Raw genomic sequence first — 26,117 nt, 5'->3', positions numbered from 1 at the left:
GGAATTTAAAAATTAATTTTGAAAGCTTTTATTTGAAGTATAATATTACATATTTTTATATAAAGAAAAGGTTGAATTTTAGAAGTTTCAGTTTTGAATATTTACTTTTAAAAAGTTAAACAAAATTTCTATTTTAAGACTGATTTATAAGGACGAAAGGACAAATTTTGGAAAAATTATTGAATTATACCTTGTTGAATGGAAATTTGATTAATGATGGTATTTTTTAACAGAGAAAATATGGATCTTTATATAAAAGTGTCTTTGTACTCACCCATATCCAGTTTGAAAAATGACTAAAATCATTAAAAAATAATCTATTAAAAATATATATGAATAAATAATTTGTCAACTAATTTTTTTAGGATGGATATAAAGAAATCGTGAGGATACTTTTATCGAAAAAATGAACTGGGTGCTATAAAGAAAATATTTCCCCTCTCGTTCTTATTATAATAGATTCAATTTTCAAAACTTTACTATTTATCACACAATTTCACATACAATTTGCTATTTATAATTGACGGATTATTGAATTTTTAATTCAATTTGTAGTAATTTTAAGTCCTACAATTTTAAATTTGCAGTACTTTGATTTTATTTTTGAGTGTTTCGAATTAAAGTTATGCACCACCTCCCTCGAATGCAGTATAATATTTTATTTATAAGTTTTTCCCTTATAAATGCCAATTTGTGTTTCCCAGACTTTAAATTAAGAGTATTTTGCATCCCGAAGTTCTTTTTATATTGAATTTATATATCTTCAAAACTCAATATTTGTATTCGATATCAACCAAAAATGGCTAATGTACCAAACACTGGACGAATTGAATTTCCCATTACATGCACCAAGTCTCAAAAATTTAAATAGTCCGTGTTTTTTTCGAAAATTGAATATTTACAAGCACGTTAATACTCTCTTTGTACAGTATTGTTTATTAATTTTCTTTGTAGTACTTGTTTTAGCAATCCGGTTTCAATTTTGAATCCACAATTTTATCGTTACTCAAGTATCTAGTGATTTTTATTTTTATAACAAAAAAAATTGAAAAACTGTCACTCAATTTTACTTAGCCTAAGGAATATTCTTTGACACGTTACTATAAAGAAATTAATTTACTACACTCGACGTATTTAATAATAATGAAAAACATGAGAGAGCGATTGTTGCCATAGTGTTCAATAATTCAAAAACTCTTCGCAATTCGCGAAGCTACTTGTGCCTTTTGAAAAGGGTACGTATGTATTTCATACGAGTTACTTTAACAATTTGATCGTGAAAAATGTACCGAAACTAAAAAAAAAAAAAGAAGTCAAGTGAGAATACGTAATCGTGCGTCGATTTTTAAAATTTTTATATATAGTATTGTCTATTTTTTTACATTAGGAGATATGATTTTCAATATTTGAAAAGGTTGATTGTTATTCTCGAACCTTTAGTATTCTATGTGAATCTTTCGAATTAGAATCTCCTTATACAGCATGCCTCTCTACGTTCATAGGGCAGACAAATTATTTACAACAGGCTCTCGAGTTCTGTGGCTCTATTGCGACGAAATAGCGGCGACGAAGATAAGACTGCCAAAGATTTAAATTTTCTAACTGGCCGGCCTTTCACCGAGTTTATTCGATTATTAGAATGTTCTTCGTACCAAATAAAAAAAAGGAAACGGTGTTTATTTACTGGCCCCGTTTGTTGTCGCCGTTACCGACCTTAATGCCTTTCCATTTCGTGTAGCTGAATCATATTAAGTACTATATTGTAAAATGTAAGACAGTATTCTCTTAGGGTAACTTTCAGGGTGGTCACTGGACCGGGAAATGAGAGTGCACTATTTTTCTGACCTTTAATTTAAAAAAAAAAACTGATTCTCTAATTTCGAAAGCTGTAAATTTGTACAATAATGAACGTTTAGGTTTGAAAGTTTTTAATTTAGAATTAGATGGTTTAATTTCGATATTCTTTTTTGAATTAATTATATATTTTTTAGTTATTTACTGTTTGAATTTGAAAATTGAATGGCCACCTTGAACCTTAGATTAAAGATTTAAAACTCTAAGGCTATTTATCAAAAGCTAATGACAAATACTGGTTTATGATTGTGCCTTACGCAACTTTTTGCGTGCCAGCCTTTCTCAAAAAAAAAAAAAAAAAGAAGTGACATGGGTTTGTACGAAATACAAACCGTACTAGAGCTTAAGTAAGTTCTTAAGTAATGTATTACTCAGTGGTGACTGGAAACTCGTTCGGTGATTTATTATCAATTTTCTTATACATTTATTGTACTAATATAGCTGTACATCAGCATAGTAATAAATTATTTACAACCGTATGTTACAAGTATTTCTTCGTCGAAATTATTGCTTGAATATCTATCGCACTAAACAAACGTGTGGTTTGATAACTCATAAGTGAAAAACCTTTTTTTTAAGGAAAACAAAACAAATAAAAAAAATTCGCTTTAGTATTTACACGGTTTAGTAAGAAATCGCTCTTGTACTGAGGTCTAGTTAATAGACGAATCCTTTCAATACTGTCAGTGTTTTGCGTTTTCATGAAACTTAAAAGAACTGCGGTTACAATTACCTAACTTAAGTTTAATATAACAAAACTTGATCGCACCGCAAATAACATTCGACTGCATTTACTTGAGTTAGCATGTGCTAAGAAAAAAGATCAATCACTCGTTAATTAAAGTCTACAAGTTTTTACTCGAAAAGAAGCAAATACTCAAATCGATCGTGAAAAATATTTCTAAAAATCGTATATCACATTTTATTGTATAAAATAAATGTTAACACATGCTAATGAAAATTGATGGTATCAAAATAAAAGAATCATAATTTTAGAAATAGAGTACTCGCCTATTTTCACTTGAACGGCATGACCACATTGAAAAGAATATTCCCATATCCCAGTCGACAAGAAAAAATTATTCTACTTAGTTTTAGAGTATTTATATATTATCGTAATTACAAATTGTATGAGTCAAAATATAGTCCAAATTTCTCAAGGCTGATCCATTGGCTTTAGAAGCGAGAGTAAATTTATCGGAATACTTGTCTGTATAATGTGAAAGTCCTGGACTCTTTTCGGTCTACGGGTAATGATTAGAATTACTCTAACGTAGCGGGACGATTTCTAGGCAATTTAAATGTCTTCCTGGGCATATACCTTTTTAGAACTGGCTTTTTAGTTTTCTCTGTTTCAACGGATTTTTTTCCCCCTTCGGAAGCCTTCATTAATGCTATTTCTTCCTTTTCCTCTTCAGTTAAAGGCTCAACAAAAGGTATTCTCCTAGGAGTGGGATAAATAATTAAGACAATATTAATGTTTAAGTACAAAAATTAATAGAATTGAGGACCTTAAAAAGTTTCTCATAACAATCAAGTTTAGAAATTTAAACAGTTTTTTTAATGCCGACTTCCTAAAATCAATTTTCTTGCCCTAATGCTAGCTTTAAGTAATTTATTGTTTCAAGAACACTTTATAAGTTTTAAGTTCTATTAGGATTTTCTTAAATAGTTGTAGGAAGTTGAAATGAAAAGTTAGTGATTTTTAAGAACATTAATTTTATTAATATAATGCCAGCACTAGTTTGTCCAGGAGTAAAATAAAAAAGTAACAATTTTTAAATAACAAATGAATTACCTACGAGGCTGGCCAGTTTGTTTCGATCTTGTATGTGGAGGTGAGAATACGAAATTTGGTACTTGGCCAATTTCTGAAACAAGAAAATAAAATAATTTAGAAAGTAGAAAGATGACAAATTAATTTTAGGAAATACATACAAATAAATCTAGAGCATCTTAAACAAAGTTATCGTGGATTAGTCTAAATTTAAAGATCAGTTGAAAATATCGCAAAATATTTATATTGAAATTCAACAGCGCCACTTACGTGCAACTATTGGCTATTTAACTATTTAAATTTCAGTAAAATATTACATAAAAAACACACAGTAAACAATAAATTACTGATTATAGTATATTGATTTACCAGGAATTTATATGTCAATGTTTTTTTCTTTAATATTGACTTTGACCCTTTCACTGTTAGTGACATATATGAGCGAAAAAAAGTCGTGCCACTTGGTCCATTTTGGCCCTATTATGTGAATATGTTCGCAAAAACTAATTTTTCTATGTTGGGAATGGTTAAACTGCGATGCGCCACCTGGTGACAAAAATTCAAACTACAAAGAATAGGCACGAATTTTTTTTAGGAAATGAAGTGTTTTAGATGGAATTTTCATATGACACAGTGAAAACCCACACTTTTTGACAAAAATATTTTTCTAAATAAAAAAACAATTATTGTTCTCTTTATTGTGATTTTCAAAATACTATAAACTTAAATGGACTTATTTTGAAGCAAAAATGAACCAAACTAAGTTTTTATTAATTTATACATGAAATATTTACTATTTAAAAATCTGATCTAAACGTTAGGTTAGAATACGTATTTAAATTCCACTCCTATATTATTCGTATTATTGGCATAATATGGATAAAATTGGTTGCTACATACATTAATATAAAGCTTATTTTAAATTAAAATGCATTGAAACTCACATGAAATAATGAAATAATTTTACTTTTTTTAAAAACATATTTCAGAAAAATGTGTTTTTTCACTATATAAGCTAGAAATTCTATCTAAAACTATTTGTTTTTGATGAATATTTGTTTTTAGTATTCAATCATTGTTTTATGCTTCACAAAACAATAGTAAAAACGCTTGTATGCAAAAATTAAAATAGGTACATGTTTAAAATTGTACCTACTCTTTCTAGTTCCATTTTTCGGCACCATGTGGCGAAATGGTATAGAGCACCATTCCCAATATGTATTTGGAAATTAGTTTTTATTTGTTAAGAACTATGTATTGAAATAATAAAATGTTACTAATTATGACTATTACGAAGATATTTAAAAAAAACAGTTCTGTCCCATGGACTTGGTGCCATTGTTCTCCCCTACGTACTCAACAAGGCGAACACGGTTCGCCTAAACCAACTTTAAATACGAAGTCATAGCACGTCAGATTTTTTTCTTATTTGTTTCATTTTATTTTTTGGAACGTTTTAAGATCAAAAAGAAAAAAATTCCCCGGCCAGTTTTGGAGAAAAACGAATTTTTTGAATAAAATTAACTTTTATTTTCAATATTTTTCTTTTTCTTTAGTGTCTGTGTAATACAAGTCAAAAATCGCATAACAAGGATGTTAATTAGATTACAGTCGACTATCTGCGATATTGTTAAGGGGGCCTAAACCATTTTTAATCAAAAAATCGATTTAAAAATTATAAATTATTATGCCGGAATTTTTAAATAAATTGTTATGGTAGTAGTACTGATTATATTTACTGATCTTAAAACGAATAATTTTATGCCTGCTCATTGTAAAATACATAACAGTAGCCAAATTAAATTAGAGTACAATAGATTTTTTTTTACATTCAGTATCCTAACAGAAATAATTTTGAAGCAAATCAACATTTATAAATTTTGCGTTTGGATATACTATACGAAACATATCGTTTTATTATATTTAATATACTCGTTCACTACAAGCTAGTCTTGATTAATGTTATATTCTCACATACAGATTTAGTTTATAGATAAATCAATACTTGCTAATGAAAAATAATATTCCAGTGGTAGTTAGGATGTAAATTTTATTTGATATTTTTGTAGCATTCGCAAATTCAACACTTAACAGTAATAATGATTTTGAACTATTTTGTATATTATTAAATGAACTTTTTGAGTAACAAAATTAAGCAAGTTATACCATAATAATTTGAAAAAATTTGTAAACATTTTTAACATAATATTTTATAATTTAAAAATACATTTTTTCAGTAAAATTGATGTTCAATGTTATTTTCATGAATATCAGGTATAAATTATTTATGTTATATCTAAAATAATATAAACATTTAAAATACAATATATATATATATTATTTATTATGTGTTATTTGACTTGTATCGCACAGAAACTAAAGAGAAATAAAAGTTAATTCTATTCGAAAAATTCATTTGTCTCAAAAACTGTCAAGGGAATTTTTTTATTTTTGTTCTTAAAATGTTCTCAAAAATATAAGGAAACAAGAAAAAAAAATCTGATGTGCTATAACCTCGCATTTAAAGTTGGTTCAGGCGAACCGTGCGAAGTTCGCTCGCAATGAAGTGAAAATGCCTAATTTTCACCCAAGGCTACTCAAGGCCGTGTAAGATGTAATTCTTACCCGATTCCTACTTTATCGGCATCTTTCGCAACAACTTACGCCCGCACATGGACGCCCGCAGGATTTGAGATATGTATTTGAAAATTGGAGAAGTTACATGAATAATACTAAGGAACGCCTGTTGATATTAAATTTATGAATTTATAAAAACGTTTATTTATGGATTTTTTTGTATTTTTAGAATTTTAGGTCCATGCAAACGCTTCTTAGTATTTTATTTAATTTTCCATAATTTCAGCGCGATACCATAATTCGCGTGGGCGTGAACTGCTGCGAAAAAATGTGGGGAAGGTAGGAATCAGATAATTATTATATGACCTTGTCATATGAAAATGATTTAATTTATTTCAAATGCTCTCAAATTCACAATTTCCAATTTCAAACGATTATTTTAGAAATCATAAAATGCTTTTAAACGTTTTCAATTGTATAATACAAAAAAAATTACAAGAGCTTGCTTCTTAAAATTGAGCATTTTCAGACTTTCAATTGTCAATTTTGCAGCTAACAATGCTTTAAATTTTTCTAAATTGATTGAATTATAGCCACTTTCAACTTAAAATCATAAATCATTTAAGCCTAAATACCTTCCATTTGTAACATTTTCAAGTCATAATTTTTTAAGTTTTCTAATGTTTTTCGCATTGAAAAATGTTACTAGTTGAAAAATATGTATAGTATTTATTTTCTTATAAGACGCAATATGTGGTAAACTGTCCTTTAATTACTTCAATCATTATTAATCAATGAAAAATAAAAATTGATATTGTCAAGTCGTAGAGAATCTTCTGATTGACAAAATAAGCCATCGCCTTCGTTCATTCAAGTCGCATAATTTGTTTAAATTCGTCAAATAAATTATTTAATGAACATTTTAGATGTTGTACACGAGCAAGAATTTTTTCTCTGTAGAAAAATATTAGCAATAGCTTGGGGAATACTAAAAGTATAATTAAAGCCTTGGCAGAAAGAACGTTGTTATATGACCTAGTTTGTTCTTTAACATATACTCGTGTACTATGACATACAACAGAAAATCCTTGGGTAGAAATCTCTTATCATAGTATGAACACAGTTTTGAATATATGTATTTTGTTGATCTAACGTTATCTCTGCTGAGGCTACAATTAAATATTATTTCCACGAAAATGGCTCAGATTCACGAGCGATAGAATATTTGAATATTATTAAGGCAACAAACAGCCTTGAAATATGAAAGTATATAAAATTAGAAGCCCTCCGATTCAAAACAAAAATATTTTCGACAAATTCTTAAAACTTTGTCGATAAAGACAATTATATATTTAATTAAATAAATATAATATAAGTATACCTTTTTTATCTTTAGGAGCATTCATTTTTTCCGGTGGTGAGAAAGCAAACTCCGTGGGTTCATCGTCACTTCTTTGAGAATTTTTTCTCCCTCTCCTTGGCTTTTCTTTCGTAGATTTGGCTTCTGGCTCGTCCTTCTGTTCCAAAGCAACTGTTTCCGACGCCGCTCTTTTTCTTCGTCCAGGTTGTTTTTTAACTACTTTCGGACTCATTTGTGTCTCCTCTGCCACTTCGTTGGGCTCTTCCAAAATCGCCTCTTCAACAATAGAGCTCTTTAAACGAGAACTTCGAGTTAGACGTTTTGGTTCCACTGGCAGATCGACACTCGCAGCACGTCTTGTTCTAGGTATAATCTCCTTCTTTTGATTTTTTGTTGCCGATCTACTTTTAGCTGGGACACTTAAGATCTCTTCAATCTCTTCTGGAATTGACTGAACAGAGGGGCGACGAGTACGCTTCTTTCTTACAGGACTGCTAGTTACGTCAGCTAAAACTTTACTGCTTAAAGACACGTTCTTCGTGGATTGATGTTCATCACCTTCTGGTTCTTCTGGTATCACTTCTTCTGATATACTGGTTGCTCTGATTGATCTTGATGCAACCATTGATATTTCTTTTGGCACTGATCCTCCTCGTCTACGAGTTTGTCTTGGGGGTGGTTCTACAGGTTCCTCGTCGATATCTTTCGACAGGGATGATGCTCTTGTTCTTCGAGGCAGTGGAATTTCCTTTGTCATAGAACTTCCACGTCTGCTTCTTGTCTCTGTTTTCAATAGGAAAAGAGTCCACGTAGGAATTAGTTCGGGAACTTAAAAAATCTGATTAAAATGACAGGGTGGCCAGAAAAAAAAACTTCCAGTCATTAATCAAGTTTCTTTCCAGTTATTTACATTTTTTAATTCAAACGTCTTCAAAACTAAGAGTACAGTGAAAAGAATGTTGAAATTTACGAATCTAATTCGGAATATTATAAATTTAAAGCCTTTAAAATGTAAGATTCAATAATCAAAACTGAACAATTTGAACTCAATGTTAAATATTGTTAAAGTCGAAGCTTCCAATATTAGACAATGTCGAAATGAAAAATATTTACAATTATATAATTCCAAAGTAAAAGCCTTCAAAATTATACAATTTCATTTTTTAAACACAAAAATGGGACATTTTCAAATTAAAAAAAATCTATAAATTAGTAAAGCACTGCAAATTTTTCACCTACTAAGACTTTAAGGATTTTAAATTTAAAAGAGTATAAGATTGAGCGATTGAAATTATCTTATTTATAAATTTAATATTATTCAATTTTATTTTTCAAACATAAAATGTACACATTTTCAAATCAACAAAAATTTGACAAATTAATAAAGAAGAATTGAAAATTCTTCAACTATTAAGACTTTCAGGAAAATTAAATTCGAAATTTTTATTCAAAATAAGAGATGAAATAATTCTTGAAAAGTTCATTTTAATCTGAACTTTTTTTTTGGTGCGTTGTTTAAGAGAAAAAAATGGTTAAAAATTTAAGCGCGAAAAACCTCATTCAAATTGGAATCACGCTGCATGAACGTTGACAGGGGTCCTCAAATATTAAAGACAATGATCGATTGAATTCTGACCAAAATGCTTCCAAAATTCCTTTTCTGAGCGGTATACTTATTAAATAAAAGCTTTTATAGAGGAATCTAAATTTTCTTTTTATCTTCTACAGTAAATAAACTTAATATGAGGCTTTGTGAAAAATAAGGTTATGTCGCTATGTTTACATATATCTTACAAAGTTTAAAGATTACTTTCATTACTTTGATTACTTTCCCACCAGTGCACTATCATAAATATATCTCCTTTTACGATATATCCGATATCAGATTTCACAAAAACATCCCTTGAAACTTTAAAAAAATATATATATATATTTTCCACTACCCACTCTATTGGCGTGAAAAAAACAAGAAAATTTGCAGCCAGGTCACGCAGTACACAAAAAAACTATGTGTGAATCACTGATACCAAATATGTGATTGATAGGTATTGATGTCTCCAAAATTTAATTTTACCTAAAACTCAATTGACCTAAAAAATTACTAGATGGCTAGACGTCTTCGAAACAACTGACAGATGGGTTTCTGCTTGCGAATTTTGGATAGATCTTTAAATCTAATTGACGTTAGGTGGCGTTTTGTGATAATTATTTAATCTTCTTTTACTGATACAAAGAAGAAGAGTTTTGGGCAAAAGAAACAATAAACCTGTTCTAAAAAGGCTTTTACTTTTATTTCGTAGATTGAATTTTAACAAAACTTTGAACAATATTAGAATATTGCTATCCAGAAATCGATCAGGGAGGGGCAAAGTATTGAATTGCCCCCCTCTGAAATAGAATGATCAAATTCATCAGATCGTTTTAATTTCTCCAAAAATCTACCTGAAATATCTGAAATCCTTATAAAATATTTAAAGTCTTTGAAATATTTGGGAATTAATTGAAATCTTTTTCAAATTTTACAAATTGTAATTTTTGAAATATTTAAAAAACCAATAGTCTGAAATCTTTGATATCTATCCAAAATCGTTGCGAAACCTTTCAAATCTTCGTGATATCTTTGGGAAATTCTTTCAATTTTTGTGAAATCTTTGCGAAATATTTCAAATGTTTTATAAATATTTGATCATATTTTTTAAACAATTGAAAGCTTTAGAAAATCCTTGAACTCTTTTTGAAATCTTGTAAATTTATCCGAAATCTTTCAGAAATATTTGAAATTTTTGTGATGTTTTTTTAATATTTGGAAAATCATTGAAATCTTTATAAAATATTAAAACGATTTTAAAAATGTTTGGTATATTTTTTAAATGGTTGAAATCTTTGGGAAATCATTGAAGTCTTTGTGAAATCTTTTCAAGCTATCTGAATTTTTTACAAAACATTTGAAATCTTTCGAAAATCATTGAAATCTTTGTAAAATATTAAAAATGTTTTAAGCATATTTGATAATATTAGTGAAATTATTTAAAGCTTTGCGCAATATTTATTCGAAATCTTTAAAATGTTTTAAAAATATTTTTGAATTACTTAATAATTTTTGGAAATTTTTTATATCTGCGAAATATTCTAAATGTTTGGGAAATATCTGAAACCTTTTATACCTTCGGGAAATAATTGAAATCTTTAGTAACATATTATATATATAATATATTTAGTAATATTTGTTAAATTATTGAAATCCTTGGGAAATCATTGATGTCTTTGTAAAATCTTTTAAATTTATTCAAAATCTTTGCGAAATATTTGAAATCTTTGTGAAATATTTGCCATCTTTGGAAACATATTGAAATCTTTCCGAAATATTTGAGAAATCATCATCTTATTATTTTTCAATCATATTAATATTCATTTTTCATTACTGAATAATAATTTACATTATTTAATTTAAATCGAAATCAAAACGAGGTTATAAACATCTGTAACTACGAAAAAAGTGTATTTTACAATAGAAAATTAGTTATATACATCATTTATTATTTCAACATTGTCCTATATTTATTAGTATTGCTTATTCATGTATTCACTTATAATTTGCCTAGTTTTCAAAGTTCACTCACGAATTTAAAAGTCGAAGCAGATTTAATTGACAAACATCTGTTTGTATAACGATTTTCGTTGAATTTACGATCGGGATCCCCTCTGAATACTTACCATGTGATTGGCGAAAAATCCGACCAGATTACTGACCTCCATTCTACCATCCAATAAACGTCGTTTAAAAAATTAAAATCTCAACATTTAATTAAACATAGTAAACAAAATGTGAAACATATTTTCTTGACATATATAAAAATATAACTTTTTATCTATGAAATCCAAGTGTTGGAAATGAAATATCTGACTTTAGAAGCATTCACGTTCTAAATTATTACATTTCACAAGTTTACAATTGTCTAGACATAAAGTATCAAATTGATATTATTTAGTTTTTAGCGGCTATAGTGTGAAATGATATAACTACGAAAGATTTTAATCGCAAATTGCACAATAACGTTTAAATTCACAATTCGGAAATATCAAGCCCCAGATTTTAACTCGTCCAATTTTACTCATTTTAATATAAAAATATGCGGGTTTGATCCTTCTGAATTAATAAGATATTAAAAGACTTTCTTGTATAATTCTACAACATTGAACGATTTAACTTGAAAACTAAATAATTTTGAATGTTCGATTTAAAATTATTCCACACTGCAAATTCAACGTTCTTGTATTTCAAATGCTTTTTACTAATTATTCAATGTTGAAGCTGTCAATTGCAAAATATTGAAAATTACATTTTTTTCAATATTGAAAGCTTCAAAAACAGAATTGTTAAACTATTAATAAGGTTGATAGTTTGAAAATGACAAATTTATAATGTTTACAATTTTGAATTTCATTTAATTTTCAAGGTTATATATTACGAACATTTCAACTATTAATGCTCTCAATTGAAATTTAAATGTTTGAGTTTCAAACACTATTACTTGAATCTCAGCTATTTAAACAAAATTCGAAATGAAATCGTTTGATTTTACATAGTTTAATGTGGCATTTAAACTGATCGGACAAGTTTTTCTACTAAAATTTAGAATTAAAAAAAACATTATCGGTCAGAAAATAAATTCACGTTCGATTCTCCGTTTTTCTGGTTCAAAGGCCACCCTGAAAGATACTAAAAATGGGTTTCAAAACTTACTTCTGGAAACTGGTACACTGGTGTCCATCTCAATTGGTTCTGCAATCGACATCGAAAGTATAGTCTTCTGCTTCTTAGGCGCATTTTCCTCGATCATTGACAATTCCTTCTGCACAGAAGCACCTCGTCTCGCACTTCTTCTAAGAACTTCCACAGTCCTTTCTTCTGATTCCTTTTCAGTCTCAACCGGAGGAGAAGTTTCTTGAGTCACGTTCGCAGTCTTTCGAGGTCGACCTCTCTTCGTAGGAGTATCCACGGAACATTCCGATCCAGACGAAGTCTTACGACCGCCTCTTCTGCTTCCTAATTCTACAGAAGTCGCCAAAATCTCCTTCACAAGCGAACTACCTCTTCTCGTTCTCACTTTTTCTACTTCAACATCTTCAGGCTGAGATTCTACATTTTTCGACACCGAAAGTCTCTGAGATTTTGTTTCACTCACAGGCGTTCTACTCCTCGTAGCCTTTGCCACATCTTTTACGCTTATTTCAGGAATCAATTCCTCAGTTTTTTGTTCTAGAACCTTCGATACTGAAGAAGCCCGTAGAGATCTTCGCGGAGTCCTAAGACCTTCCTCGGATGTTTTACTCTCTTTGCTGGGAAGCGAGTCTTTCTTGGCAGATAAAGTCTTTTGTGGCCGGGTTTCACGAACAGGAGTCTTAGCCCTAGTGATGTTACTTTCTGTAATATTATCGTCTATGAATTCAGAAGAAATTCTTTGAGGGTCAGATATATCGTTTGCAATTGATTTTTCTATCATGTCTTCATTTGTCGTTTCTGACGCAATCGAAGAAGCTCTTCTCGATCTAGTTTCTCTTACTGTTGTCTTCTGCAGAGAAACTATAGTTTCTCTCACTGATGTCTTCTGCAGAAAAACTCTAGTTTCTCTCATTGGTGTCTTCTCCAGAGAAACTCTAGTTTCTCTCACTGGTGTCTTCTGCCGAGAAACACTCACCGAAACCTCTGCCACATCTTCTTCACGAGACTCGTCAATTATGATGTTATTAATATTACTTAGAGGTTCAGAATCCAATTTAGAGCATTCATTCAAATCTGACGTAGAGTTTCCTTTTGAATCTACTACCTGACTTCCAGATTCTTTTGTACTTGTCTGTTCAGATTCATCGTCCGTGATATTAGATTCATCTTTCTTCTCCTTATTCTGAAGAGTTTTATCCACCTCCTCGATTATACTTTGCTCCGGAACCTCCATGGACTCATCATCCGTTATACTGTAATCATCTGCCACGAATTTGGAAGGTCCCTCCTTTTCCTCTTTTTTTAAAACTGATTTTTCAGACAGGGGATGATGCACTTCACTGTTGATGGAGTTCGAGAGGCTTTCGAAGACTTCTTCCTCGTTATCTTCATCGTCTTTTAGAGCTATTAGCTCCAAATCGCCTGAACTCTCGCCATCCGCTTCCTTTTCATTTTCCGAAAGAGACTGACGTTCCTGCGTCGATATCACAGATCCCTCAGGAAGAATATTTCTGTTTGTGTCTTCGTGAAATCTGGAAACTTTTTCAGGCTCATCCAATTTATCCTCGAGGTGCATTATCACCTCACCGTTGGACTCGGACATCTTCTCGGTAATGATTCTTTCTGTGTGTGTTGCTTCTTCAAGAAGCTGGATTTCTTCTGCCGCTACATCCTCTACAATATTCACATCAGCCTCCTTTATTGCTTCACACTTCTTTTCGAGTTCTTCCTCAATCAGATTATCCTCTTTCGCTTCCTCTCCTCCATTCACTACTTCGTCTACGGTTTTATTAACTTCTTCATCCTTTTTCGCTTCTTCTATCTCGTTCACTTCTTCATTCTCATCTCCCTCGACTTCATTCTCATCTCCCTCGACTACAAACTCTTCAACCACAGTTTTCGTCACGCTCGTAACTGAAACTTGCATAACACGAAGCGTTTTTCCTGGACTCTCTCCTTTTTTCCTGGGACTAGTTTCCTCAACATTATCTCTCTTGTCCCCACTGCCGACTCTTCTTAAACTTTCATCCAAACTTGAATCGGATAAAATTGATGACGAGTAAACAGAACTGGACAAAGCCCTCGGACTCTTGCCGATATTAAAGTCCAGAGAAGTCGCCGAGGAGTTAAGAAGGCTCTTGGAAACAAGGGAAAGAGACGTCGGAGTCTCCACGGAAGAACTGCTGCCAGTTTTCGTAGAAGTTCGTCTCGATGAGTCGCTTGAAGACAAAACACTACTTCTTCTCAAACTAGGTCTGGGTCGTGGTCCAGATAAATTCTTTCCGTAAGAGCTACTGTCTGTTAAAATCGTACTCTCTTCTGATCTCAAACTGACATTAGGGCTGAAGAATGCATCGCTCATCGAGGCTTCTTCGTCAATCACTTCCTTCGACACACTTTCATCTTTCGCTGTACTATCATCCACAGTTTCCTTGTTCATACTTTCGTCCACAGTTTCCTTGTTCATACTTTCGTCTATCGATTCACTCTGCATAGTGTCATTCCTTAGTTGACTCACACTAAACCTAATCACCCTGGGCCTCTTCTCGCTCATTGGCTCTGATCCACTTTCTGAGTGCAAACTGTTAACAGTCGACGAGGCAGACTCTTTAATCATCTGACGGATTTTGAGAATAGATTGTGGAGTTTCCACAGGAGTATTACCTATGTGTGTGACGTGAGTTTTACGTTTAATGAGTGGAGTGCTAAACAAGGCATCAATACCCAACTCTGATTTATTACCTAGGGTTCTCTCGCACCAGCTTTTGTCTCCCATACTTCTATCCATTCTACTTCTGTCCATTTCACTCCTCTCTCCAACACTTCTACCCTCCGATAACTTTCTACGTTTATTTTCACTTGATTCATAAACGCCACTCCCATGCACCTCGTGAATCGTTCTTTTCAACGGCGCTTTTCTCTCTAGGAACAAAATGCAATTAACGTCACTATTTCCCGGGTTTGATTTCAAAGATAAGCAAGGCGCGCTCACAAAAGGAATCTGACTTCTCTCCCCTCTAACATATGTCTCTCTCGCTTTTCTCACAACAGTCTCGTGGATTTCTCGAGCTCTGTTATAGCTCCTCGCATGAGACATCGGCCTAGGATACCGAAAATCCGGATCCACCTCTTGATTCTTTCTATTCAGACTTGCAGTAAACTGTCTCGTTACATCCGGCAAAGTAGCATTATAGGCCTTGAACATATTCAGAGAAATAGGCTGATCCGTCTGATTGAATCTAGAACCGAAGGAGTACACGCTGCTTGCCTCAGTGTGACGACAACGTTGAAGATAATAAAGAAGTTTCGTTTCCTCGCACTTGTCCTCCTCGAGGAACTTCACAAAGGCCTCTTCCTCTTCTTTGCCCAAAGCCAAGTGCAGAATTTCCGAGAGTTTTCCGTAAGATTTACAAGCTCTGAAGAATCTGGTGAGAAGTTGCGCGTAGTGGGAAGAAGGCCGAGAGTTGAAGGCGGATTGAACCAAGCCATGTTCTACCGAAAGGCTGATGATTGTTCCTTGTTCATCAATCGTCGATAGAGGTGGTTTCCTCACTCGTAAGTACATCAATGCCAGTTTGTGTTGATTGTCGTGCAGGAGAGTTTTCACAACTAACTTATGATGCCAATCTTTAAAGTCAGAGTCGGATACTAATTGTCCGGTCATCATGTCTAAGAAACCTTGGTAATCTTCGTGATCGAGGAGCCAAAAGGCCTGGGTGAGTTTAATAAGGCTCGGGCTTAGCTTAAAAGCCGCAGGATATTTGATAAGTTGATCTATACTTGGACAAGAACCCTGCAAAAGCATCGCTAGGTCCATCAGGAGGTAAATTGTGATTTGGTGCTTATTTTCTATCTCGTTGGACTCGATCTGATGACAGTCTGCTAGGTAACTTCGGAGTAAAGACTGCAATGATGGAGGAGGATAGTGACCTGCAGATTTAACGTCAACTCCTTCCCTTTCCCACTGGGATCTGAGTGATGGACATTCGCGAGTGATCAAGGCGTCGATAAAGAGATCATCATCGGCGTTACTCTTCTCTTTCAGTTGCTCTCTTTTCTCTGTGTACAAGGCCGCGAGTCTTTCGTAGGGATAAGGAATTCTCAAAGACAGAGCTAGTCTCAAAGCACTTTCGTCGACCTCTTGCGTTTCGGGAAGCAGTCCCACGTCGTGGAACCAAAGAAGAACTTGTAGGTAAGTCGCGACTCGTTTCAAAGCTCGTTGTTGCATGACGAAGTCTGCTGAATCGACTGTCAGTTTCTCCACAACGGTTGACAGGCACTCGAGCTGTTGACAGCAGAAACGCAAGGTTTTTGCCTCCGATTCTCCGATGTTGTTCCCAGATTGATCGAAAAGGGGAATGGTGAGTTGATCGGCGTATATTTTAATGGCAGAACCACGTTGGACGCCCCACCTTAAAAACGCGGGGAATAAATACGAGGCACTGCCATCAGACCACTCTTTCGCACATTTTATCAGGAAGTTAGCCCAGCGCTGTTCCAGACAAAGAGAGAGTATCATTTCTCTTTGAGCGTTGTGATCGCTGTTGAATGAACATTCGATATTGAAGGGAACGAGACCTGCGTTCAGGCATCGGTGGAAGGTTTCGGCTGGTTGGATCAGCATAACGGGACCAGTGACGACGATTTTGCGAAGAAGGTCAGCTTGGAGACCGCGAGTTAACCAGAAGTTTAGTCGGTTGGAAGTCAACTCGAGCCATTCGAAAGATAGAGCATTTGGGAAGAATAGCTCTTCCAAAGTGCTTGGCCCGCTGCTTGTGAATTCTCTGAGAGTAGATGGAACGTACGCGCAATTGATCACCAGGTCTCTCACAGAAGTTGGGATCTCAGATCGGGTTCTATAACTGGCAAGAATGCTGTTTGGATTATGACATTCGGAGGCTGTCACAGGCATTTGTTCCTTGTACCACTGGTTTAGATCGAAAAGCAACATTCGGTTATTGGTGCCGATAAGGAGTAAACTTTCCTCTCCATGCCGAATACCAGATTCAGTTTGCTCAGAGTTATTTTCTCGTTCAATTGGCAACAGGCAAGTGATGGTGTCCCCCTCGTCTAGTTCTATTTCGAATTTTAAACTCGGATCACTCTCCAACTTGAAATACAAGTTCGAGTCCTTTTCGCAGTATTTTTTCTCAAAAAGCATGGCGTACATTCTGAGAACTGGAGCTGCGGTTGCGGAATCGTCCTGACACGCTACCCAAAAGTAGTAAAAGGACCGCGGATCGTCCGCGGGTTCTATTAAAGCTAAGTGACTGACAGACATGTTCTCGTCGAAGAGCGTACTTATCCAACCGATGGTTCCGTCGCTCTGCCAGAGCATGACTCTTCCGAGGCAACCTGATACAAGACATCCTATTTTCTTCGAACTTATTATCGAAGTTGACAATTTGTCGTATGAAAGAGGCGTCGCTTCGAACGTCTCTCGATTGAAACCTACAAAGTCTTCTATTCCTGAAATAATGAAGAGACAAGTTGATCTGAGTTTGAAATTTTAGTCGTAGAATTAAGTTTTTATCAGCTCCATTCCACTTTTCTGGAGGCCTGTGTCGCGGTACCAGCTATGCAGTTGACCTAGAATTCAAATAATGCAAGGCGAAAGTGTTAAAAAAAATGTTTGTTAAAAAAAATAATTTTCTGACAGTTCTGAGTAAAATATAAACATTTAAGATTAAGAGTAAAATATCTTTAAGATTTTTTTGATCTTTTGAATTGAAAATTATTGGTAAAAATCGTAAAATTATCTGCGTTTAGAAGTAAATCCCAGTGTATTTCTACTAACCATAACAAATTATCATTCATGCGCAACTCAATTAGACATATCATTATTTATTTTTAAATATCCGAAAAGAAAAAATCTAAATTTTATAATATTTCATATAATATAATTTTTTTATTTATTATTATTTATTAATATTATCATATGTTATTTCAAGTTCAAAAAGGAACCTTATTAAAAAGGATTTTTTAAATCAAGAAAAATATGCCAATTATAATTATCACTTAATTCATCATTTAATTCTAATGCTGTAGCGCATATAGTGAATTTATTAAAATCAATTAAATTTGCTTACAATGTATAATTTTAGTTCATTTTTCTAAACTTGAAAATTTTTTAAACAACAATTTTTTTTAATTCTGCAAAATACAAAAAAAATGTTCTAAAATCTTCCATAAAATAGCTTCAAATTTTCTTAACAATCTAGAGAAAATTTTTTGATTCTCTTAATACCTTTCCAAATTATTAATAAACTTCTTTTTTACAAAATTGCAAAAAATCTACATTTTTCTCAAAATTTTTATAATTTTTAAATTAACCATTTATTTTATTCTTTTTAAGATATCTGAACGTTCTAAATGTCTATTAAAAATTTTCGAATTTTTCTTAACATTTTTTAAAGACAAAAAAATTGCCTTAAAGACTTGCAGATACTTTTTTGAAAATTTGTTGGAAATACTTTGAAATCTTTTAGAACATTATCCTAAAGTTAATTTTTCAAGATCAAGAATCTTTACGTAATTTTAATCCCGCTTACTTTTTCAAAATCTTCAACAACCTACATTTCAAAAAATGAAATTTTTCACAAATTAAAATTTGGATATTTAAATAAGATAACAATCCAATTAAAAACCCTTTTTTAATGTTTGATAATGGTGGGAATAAAGAGGACAAAATAAATAAAAAAGAGAAGGAAGGATATATGGTTGGTTGCCTTCTCATTTTTCTTTCCTCCTTTTTATTTTTGTTTGAAGTAAAGAAGAATAATTTTTTTTCTTTTTTTCTTTTTTAGGGGGAAAGGAGGGGAGGAAAATGTTCCTTTTTCAGATTCCGATGGGAACATTTTGTGGTGGTTGTCCAAATTTGATCGCTAGATTCTTGATTTTATTTTCAGGAGTTCTTCTCACCAATTTGATTATTGGATTATTGGACGTTAAAAAAGGGTTTTAAATTGGATTGTATCTTATTTAAATATCCTAAATTTTATTTTTCACAAGTTTAGAATTAACTTACGATTGTTTCAATAGTTTTGAATATTTATTAAGCATAAGAGAACTTTTTGTAATTTTGATTCAATTTTCTTTACAATAACTTTTTCAAAATAAAGAATTTTTTTGAAATTTAACCATGAATCTGAAGATCATTTTATTGTTTTCTTAAAACGTTTAAAAATTCTTAAAATGATTCTCATTTTTTGTCCGAAATTTAAAAAAATTTACATTTCTTTTTAAGTTTTTCCGAATCTTCTCAAGATTTCAGTTATTTTCGATTATTTTTAAAACTACTGAAACGTGTATAAAAAACAATTTAATCTGAAAAAATTGTTATAAGAGCATTCAGGCTCTTTTTCGACCTATTTTAAAATCTTAAAAACTTAAAATCAACGTTTTAAAATAAAACCTAAATACTTTTACATTTTCCCAAAATCTTATTATCCGTGTGGTAGCAAAATAAAAAATTAAAGAATAGACAATTATAAAACTTAAAAGTCACTATTACATTATAAAAATTTACATAATTTTACCCTCAAAAAGCTTTATTCTATTACATTACAATCATCGAAAACTATAAAATAATGTATGTCTTCAGTCAATTATTCTTTAAAAGACATAATTTAGTCATTTTAAATGAAAATGATCATTTATTGATCATTCTTTTCCGTAGATTGGGTTAAAATAATTATGATCAATAATTTGGAACCTAAATGCCCTGATAGGCGAGAATAAATCAATGTAAAATTGATAAAATAGTAATTTTCATATTATTTTGAAAACGTAGTTCCTAATACTAATACTTAGTTCCTAAGTATAATGAAAATTCGCTTTTCGTTTGAAATCCTAAGCGAAATTTCATGGAAAGAGTTATAGCGAGAAGCAAATTTTAAAATAAATTCAAGAAATCTAATTAAATTTGTTTACAATGTATAATTTTAGTTTATTCTTTTAAACTTGAAAATTTGAAAATATATTAAGATATCATTTTTTTATAATCTACAGTGCAAAGACGTTGTTTTGGATTATAATAAATTATGCTTATTATTCACAGTCAATATTACTAATAAAATAATATTTTAATGGGTGCCCGGAACAAGGGCCTATGTCACGATTTTTTCAAAACCCAGTTTTTCGTGGAATAAGGGCCAATGTCATGTGGACTAAGAGTTCCCATTGTTTTCAGTTGTAAAGAATGCCAACAGAGGTCAGAAAAATCGAATTATGTGTTGAGAAGTGAAGGAAAGTCATTTGCATTATCCCAGTTTTTCAATGCTCCTGAAGAATTTGGAAATCGTGACATAGGCCCTTGTTCCGGGCACCCATTCATTTCTAAAAAGAGAAAAACTTTTGAAACAAAAAGATATACGTATACACTTGATATGTAACACCGTTGCCACAACACTTTAGTTTGATATCATCCCTTAAAATAGCATTTGACATTCTTTAACAATATTTTTATCATTTGGTGCTTTGAAAAATTTAATTTTGTTAGCTTTATCCTGCTTCCGATCACTTTTTTATCCCGATTTACAATAAAAATATATGAACTTCACCATTTCTCTTCAAAATTTCTACACTGCGGATATTTGATCTAAAAGCTGTTTGTTCAGTTTTTTTCGATTAGAAAATGGAAAATGTCGCAAAAATCACTCAAAAAACTCGAAGATTATTTAACACTGCCAGTAAATTACTTTTACTGTGTTATTAATTCCAATGTTATTATTTTGCCATGCATTTGCAACGATCATAGACCAACTGCATAGTTGGCGCGGCCACGCGGCCAACGTCAACAACAGTACATGAGTTTCAGGGGGCTGGTTTTGACTGAAGTTTCAGAATGGAGGTAAAGGTTGATTACTTACGACTATTAATTAAGCTGTATGCTATGTGTCTTTCTCTGCTATGCGAATGTCTTGAAGAAGACGAAGATGTCTTGGAGCGGGGAAATTCTAATTCGTAGGGAGACATCTCATCTGCTATCAGGTAGGAACTCACACTCTCCCACGAAGATCGCTGAAGGTCGATTATAATGTGGTCTAAATTACGTAAAGCTACACATGCTACGCCAGAATTGGTTTCAAGGATGGTAGCCGCCTTTTGTACACTAAATTCCTCCCATGCTGCACCACCATTTATCACACATATTTGTTCAACACCAGATGGCATCTGAAATAATAATAGAACATTCAATTTCATTATTGTAGAAACGAGCGAAAGGGGGCTATCAATTTAAAAGTAATAACTTAAGACAAAGGGTATTATTTTTAAATAGGTGTAGTGCTTAACAATCAGTATATCAAGAGTTAAAGACTATGCATTTAGATTTAAACCGAATTAATAACTATATGTAATTACAAATCATTGCAAGTGAAATTGGAATTTTCAGGGATCCCAGCGCAATTAGAACAGAGTCTCACCCAAAATATTCCTATGAATGTGTTTTCATTCATCAAGAAAAAAACGGAGGAAAATAAGTTATTTATAAATAAATATAATTGAATTTCAAATAATACCAGTATCAGAAAATTTAAAAGGACTCGATCCATGGCAATCTTCAATTGGCAAAGTGATCTTCATTGTAAAGAATACGAAATTGAGAAATTTCACAATACATGCCCATGAAAGTGAAATCTATAAGTGAAATGAGAATGACACGGGATACGGATAAAAAATGAAATTTTACAGGATGACCGAAAAAAGTTTTCTGCGATAGGATTTCAAAGATAAAAATATAAAAGCTTGTGCTCCTGAAGAACTGTATACTGAAGATGATAAACATTACAAAGAAAAGATTTACTGTCTGAGAGGAGAAAAAAACAAAATGGTCCTTGACCAGTTTTCTATCTCATAAATTTTAAACTGGACATTTTTTGTACAAAATCACAAAATTTTTGTAAGGAGTTTTTCGGATCTGTTAAATATATGTAATATGTTTGCAATGGAATTTAACAATTTAGGAAAATATGAGAAAGACAACTGGACAAATACCAAAAATAAAATTAATTCTATTCTAAATAGTAGAGAATTTACTCAAAATTGTAAAATTATGTGACCATTATTTATTTTTTAAATTCATGTTTTCGAGCGAAAGGAGAAATTATTTTTACACATTCTACGATCGGTAAAGAGTGTCCGAAATGACTTGAAATCATTAAAAGCATAATTTCTGAAAACTGGTTCTTATCCAGTTAGCATACTCATGTCTTCAATTCCAAGCACTTAAAATAAAATAATTTGTAATTAATATAAAGCTTTTAAAAAGTATGACCTACGGTATTATAAGTTAAATTGTTTAAAGTTAAAATAATTTTTAAAGTAATGCTTACAAAAATTAATAATAAAAAAAACCGGAAAATTATTAAAACTACGTTTTTCTAAAAGCATAAAATCTTAAATAAAGTATGCAATATTAAAAAATGTAAAGCTGGAACCCCTTACACTTTAAAGATATACAATATAAGAAACATTAAAAAAGTTTGAAATTGTACAATTTCCAATAGAAGATTTTGATATGAAACAATTTCTAAGTAACATAAATAAGTACACAATTTAGATAACAAAACATAGGTGGTATGTATAAATGCAACTTATTCGATTACTTAAGCAGCAGATGTATTCTTTTTATGAAAACCTTTAAAGTTTGAGTGATTTCAATAGACTGCTTTAAAATTAAACAATTTTAAGCAGAAAGAGTTTGAAACATTCCAAGTGCAAAAAAGAAGACAAATTTCAACGGTTAAAGTTTAATAATTTTATATTTTAAACATTAGAAAATTAACGTTTTTAGAAACTAGAAAAGGAATCAGATCAAACTGTTAAATAATTTCAAGCAGAAAAATTACAAATAGCCGTACATTATTGATTAAAATTCATCATGTTTATGCAATTAAACTATATATTTATAACTACGACTTTTATAATCCTTTTGACTTTTAACTCTAAATAATTATTCATTAAGAAATTTGAACTACTTTTTCTCGCACTAAATAATTTCTATAAAATACCATAGATTTCAAATTATATTTTAGTTATTTTTGCATGCAATTCGTAGTACAATATAACTGCTTTCTATGAAGAAAAACTTGAATACCTTCATTTGTAATACGCGAAATGGTTAACTTTGATAAATTATATCATTTAAATATGAAAGCTGAAAGATTATATTTCCAAAAATTCAAGATGTTCCCATTTAATTTTGCTGACCTATATTCAATATATAGATGTGTAGTTTGTTGCCAATGAAGTTATATTTCTAAATGAATTATTTTCAAAAGCGAATAAAAATGCCTTATAAAAAATCCCCACCATTCGTGAAATAAAAATCCGAGATTTTTTCCGAACTACGGCCATCCTGACAGAACTAAGCAGAAACCCCACAAGAGAAAGTGAAATAAAATAATACTTACTAGAATAACTCTTAAAATACGAGAAGTAGTGCATTCGAAGACACAAACCAGGCCCACTGATTCTTTAATTCTATGAGCATCATTATCCAGTCCAACTAAAAGCAACGGAATTTGTCCAGGTTGTGTTGGAAATGGAGAAACTGAAGATATTCGATATCGAAAGTTCCACGAACTAATGCTTTCTCCACTTCTCACATTGAAAACAATCAAGCGAGTCCCACAACTTATCCAAGCATGGTTTGTTGCATCTAAAAATCCACCTAGCGGTTTGATGGGTTCAAAAGTTTCGTGCGTTGCATTTCCCGGAGATTGCTCATCTTCAGATGAATGATTCAGTCGGTCCCAAATAGAGGATTGAAGTTCGATGATTCTGCGAATCTAAAATAGAAAAATAAAGTCAATCAATGTATGAAATTAAAAGGGAAAGCCAAATCGGCAAAATAATCCTTCAATCCTCTTAAAATTTTGGGAATTTGACGCGAATTTATGACCATTTAAACAGAAAAAAAGTAGCATGACTCATCGCTAGCTCGTAAGGAATACTGAAATCCCATATAAATCATTTACAATTCAGGTGTTTCATCAATAACACGAATAACACACATGAAGATCACAATTTTTGGTCAATTTTCCAAAATGACTCTCATTGTCAACAAAAGGCCGATGTGTAGGATTTTATCTAATGTTCATTATTCAAAAATTGTTTGTTTTTAAAAATTATTTTTCCAGATTCTCCAATAAAAAAAGGAGAATTAATCTGCCTTTGTGGATATTTTTTCACTTGACTTAGAATATACTTTTGGATCGTCTATTGCTATCCTTAAAATACGTATTCGCTAGTAAAAAATATATCCTTTGATTTCAACAAGATTTACCTTGCGAAATAGGCTTTTTGACACATAATTATGGAATTTTGGAATCGAGCGGGAAATACGTTCAATAAATTCCAACCTAATGCCACACGCGTTTTTTGAGAGTGAATGTTTTCATAATAGAAAAATAAACTTTAAATGTAGAAAATAATTTTTACTTGCCTCGCAATTGGTGTCCTCCAGCTCTTTCATGATTTAACTCGAAATTTCAAACCCCATTGACGCCAAAAAGTGTTTAAAAACCGTTTAAGAAGGTTCGGGGAGGTTATGTTCGCGCAAACTTACAACAAATTTACTGGCGTAGTTGAAAGGCGCAGGAGAACTACGGTTCGCCGCATGCGGCCAAAATTTATTTGTTATCGTCGAATCGACGATTACATTTGGTGCGTATCACAAAACCCGTGCAAAATTTTCTTTTTTGTACAACTCATGAAACCATTTAAAATCGCGAACATAAACGTCAATCTGTGTGCTAACAGCTAACAGATGCTGCCAATCGCGGCGCGAAAAATTTAATACTGAGCAGTGTTGCCAATCCTGCTTACAACCGCACTGCGCTTGCGTTGTACCAGCAAAGCGCGCTTATTTTAAATGATTAAATATTCAAATCAATTGTTTACAATATATAATAATTATAAAGTACAACAAAATATTATGAATTATTTATAATTCATATTTGTGAAAAAATATATTACTTTCTTTGAATTTAAAATCACTAATTTATTTCTAAAATGTGAAATCAAATAATTATTTACTATTTGGAAATTGAAAAAAAAAACTTAAAAAAGCCAAAGTGTTCAACTAGCTTTTATGATCGCTTTTATACGAAGCTACGATACCTGTTTTTTTCAAGTTGAGGGAGGGAAAGAGAAACACCTGTCTTTCCTTGTCTGTCCTTCATGTCCTTGAACTAGCACATTGCCTTTCAGAATCAGTGAATATATTCAGAAGAATAAAATTTAATTTTTGTCCAACGCGATTAACAATACTTTCGAAAAAAGAATTTTTATCTTTTATTAGATTTAAGGACAAAAATAACAAAAATTATGTTACACAATTTGACTTTCTCGAGTATCTGTTGTAAAAAAAATGGTATTCTTCACGTACTTTTTTTTAAGCCTGCTTGTTTAGTTTTTTTAAAGTTTACTTTCAAATATTTAATAAAAAGGGACGTTAAACTATATACTATGCTATCGCTCTCTAGAGTTCAGTTCTTTATATTGTTCTCAAAAGTTTGGTTCTTGGTCTGCCTTACAAAATTAATTTACTTTTCACTCTAAAAGACCATTTTACTATCTAAAAATTAATGTCATTAATTCTACAATGATTATTTATTATAAGAAATTTATTTACACAGTTAACCATTTAAAAAAATTGGGACTGCCAATTCAAAGCATAAAGATGATGGTACTAAGTTTCGATTTAATAAACAAATTCTGGTATAAATCGTTCAAGAGTGTATAACTGTATGATTAATTTGCATTTAGTAGGTCTAAAAATTGAAATTGAATATTTAAAGGTCGAATTGAATAATCAGAAT

The 26,117-nt window shown here is 31.5% G+C and overlaps 1 protein-coding gene across 1 annotated transcript; it reads right to left on the bottom strand.

Moving 5' to 3' along the window:
* Positions 1–2,232: 2,232 nt before the first annotated feature.
* LOC117177403 (protein ELYS) lies at positions 2,233–25,045 on the bottom strand. Its single transcript, XM_033368057.1, has 7 exons — positions 24,740–25,045; positions 23,706–24,083; positions 21,162–21,465; positions 12,313–17,760; positions 7,590–8,351; positions 3,653–3,725; positions 2,233–3,298 (listed from the first exon to the last, which is right to left on the bottom strand). Exons 1-7 carry the CDS (start codon positions 24,767–24,769, stop codon positions 3,118–3,120), a joined length of 7,176 nt encoding a protein of 2,391 aa, XP_033223948.1. The 5' UTR covers positions 24,770–25,045; the 3' UTR covers positions 2,233–3,117.
* Between the last annotated feature and the right edge of the window lie 1,072 nt (positions 25,046–26,117).

The sequence above is a fragment of the Belonocnema kinseyi genome, chromosome 7, assembly GCF_010883055.1.
Source record: "Belonocnema kinseyi isolate 2016_QV_RU_SX_M_011 chromosome 7, B_treatae_v1, whole genome shotgun sequence".
NCBI lineage: Eukaryota > Metazoa > Arthropoda > Insecta > Hymenoptera > Cynipidae > Belonocnema > Belonocnema kinseyi.
Note: the sequence above shows the minus strand (reverse complement) of the source record. Positions and strands in the feature narration are given on the sequence as shown.

Coding starts and splice junctions, on each gene's coding strand:
- LOC117177403 (XM_033368057.1), bottom strand. CDS start 24,769: ATGAAAGAGCTGGAGGACACCAATTGCGAG. Junction 17,761..21,161: donor ATACAGCTTAATTAATAGTC/GTAAGTAATCAA, acceptor TCATTATTTCAG/GAATAGAAGACTTTGTAGGT. Junction 8,352..12,312: donor CAGTGTACCAGTTTCCAGAA/GTAAGTTTTGAA, acceptor TATTGAAAACAG/AGACAAGAAGCAGACGTGGA.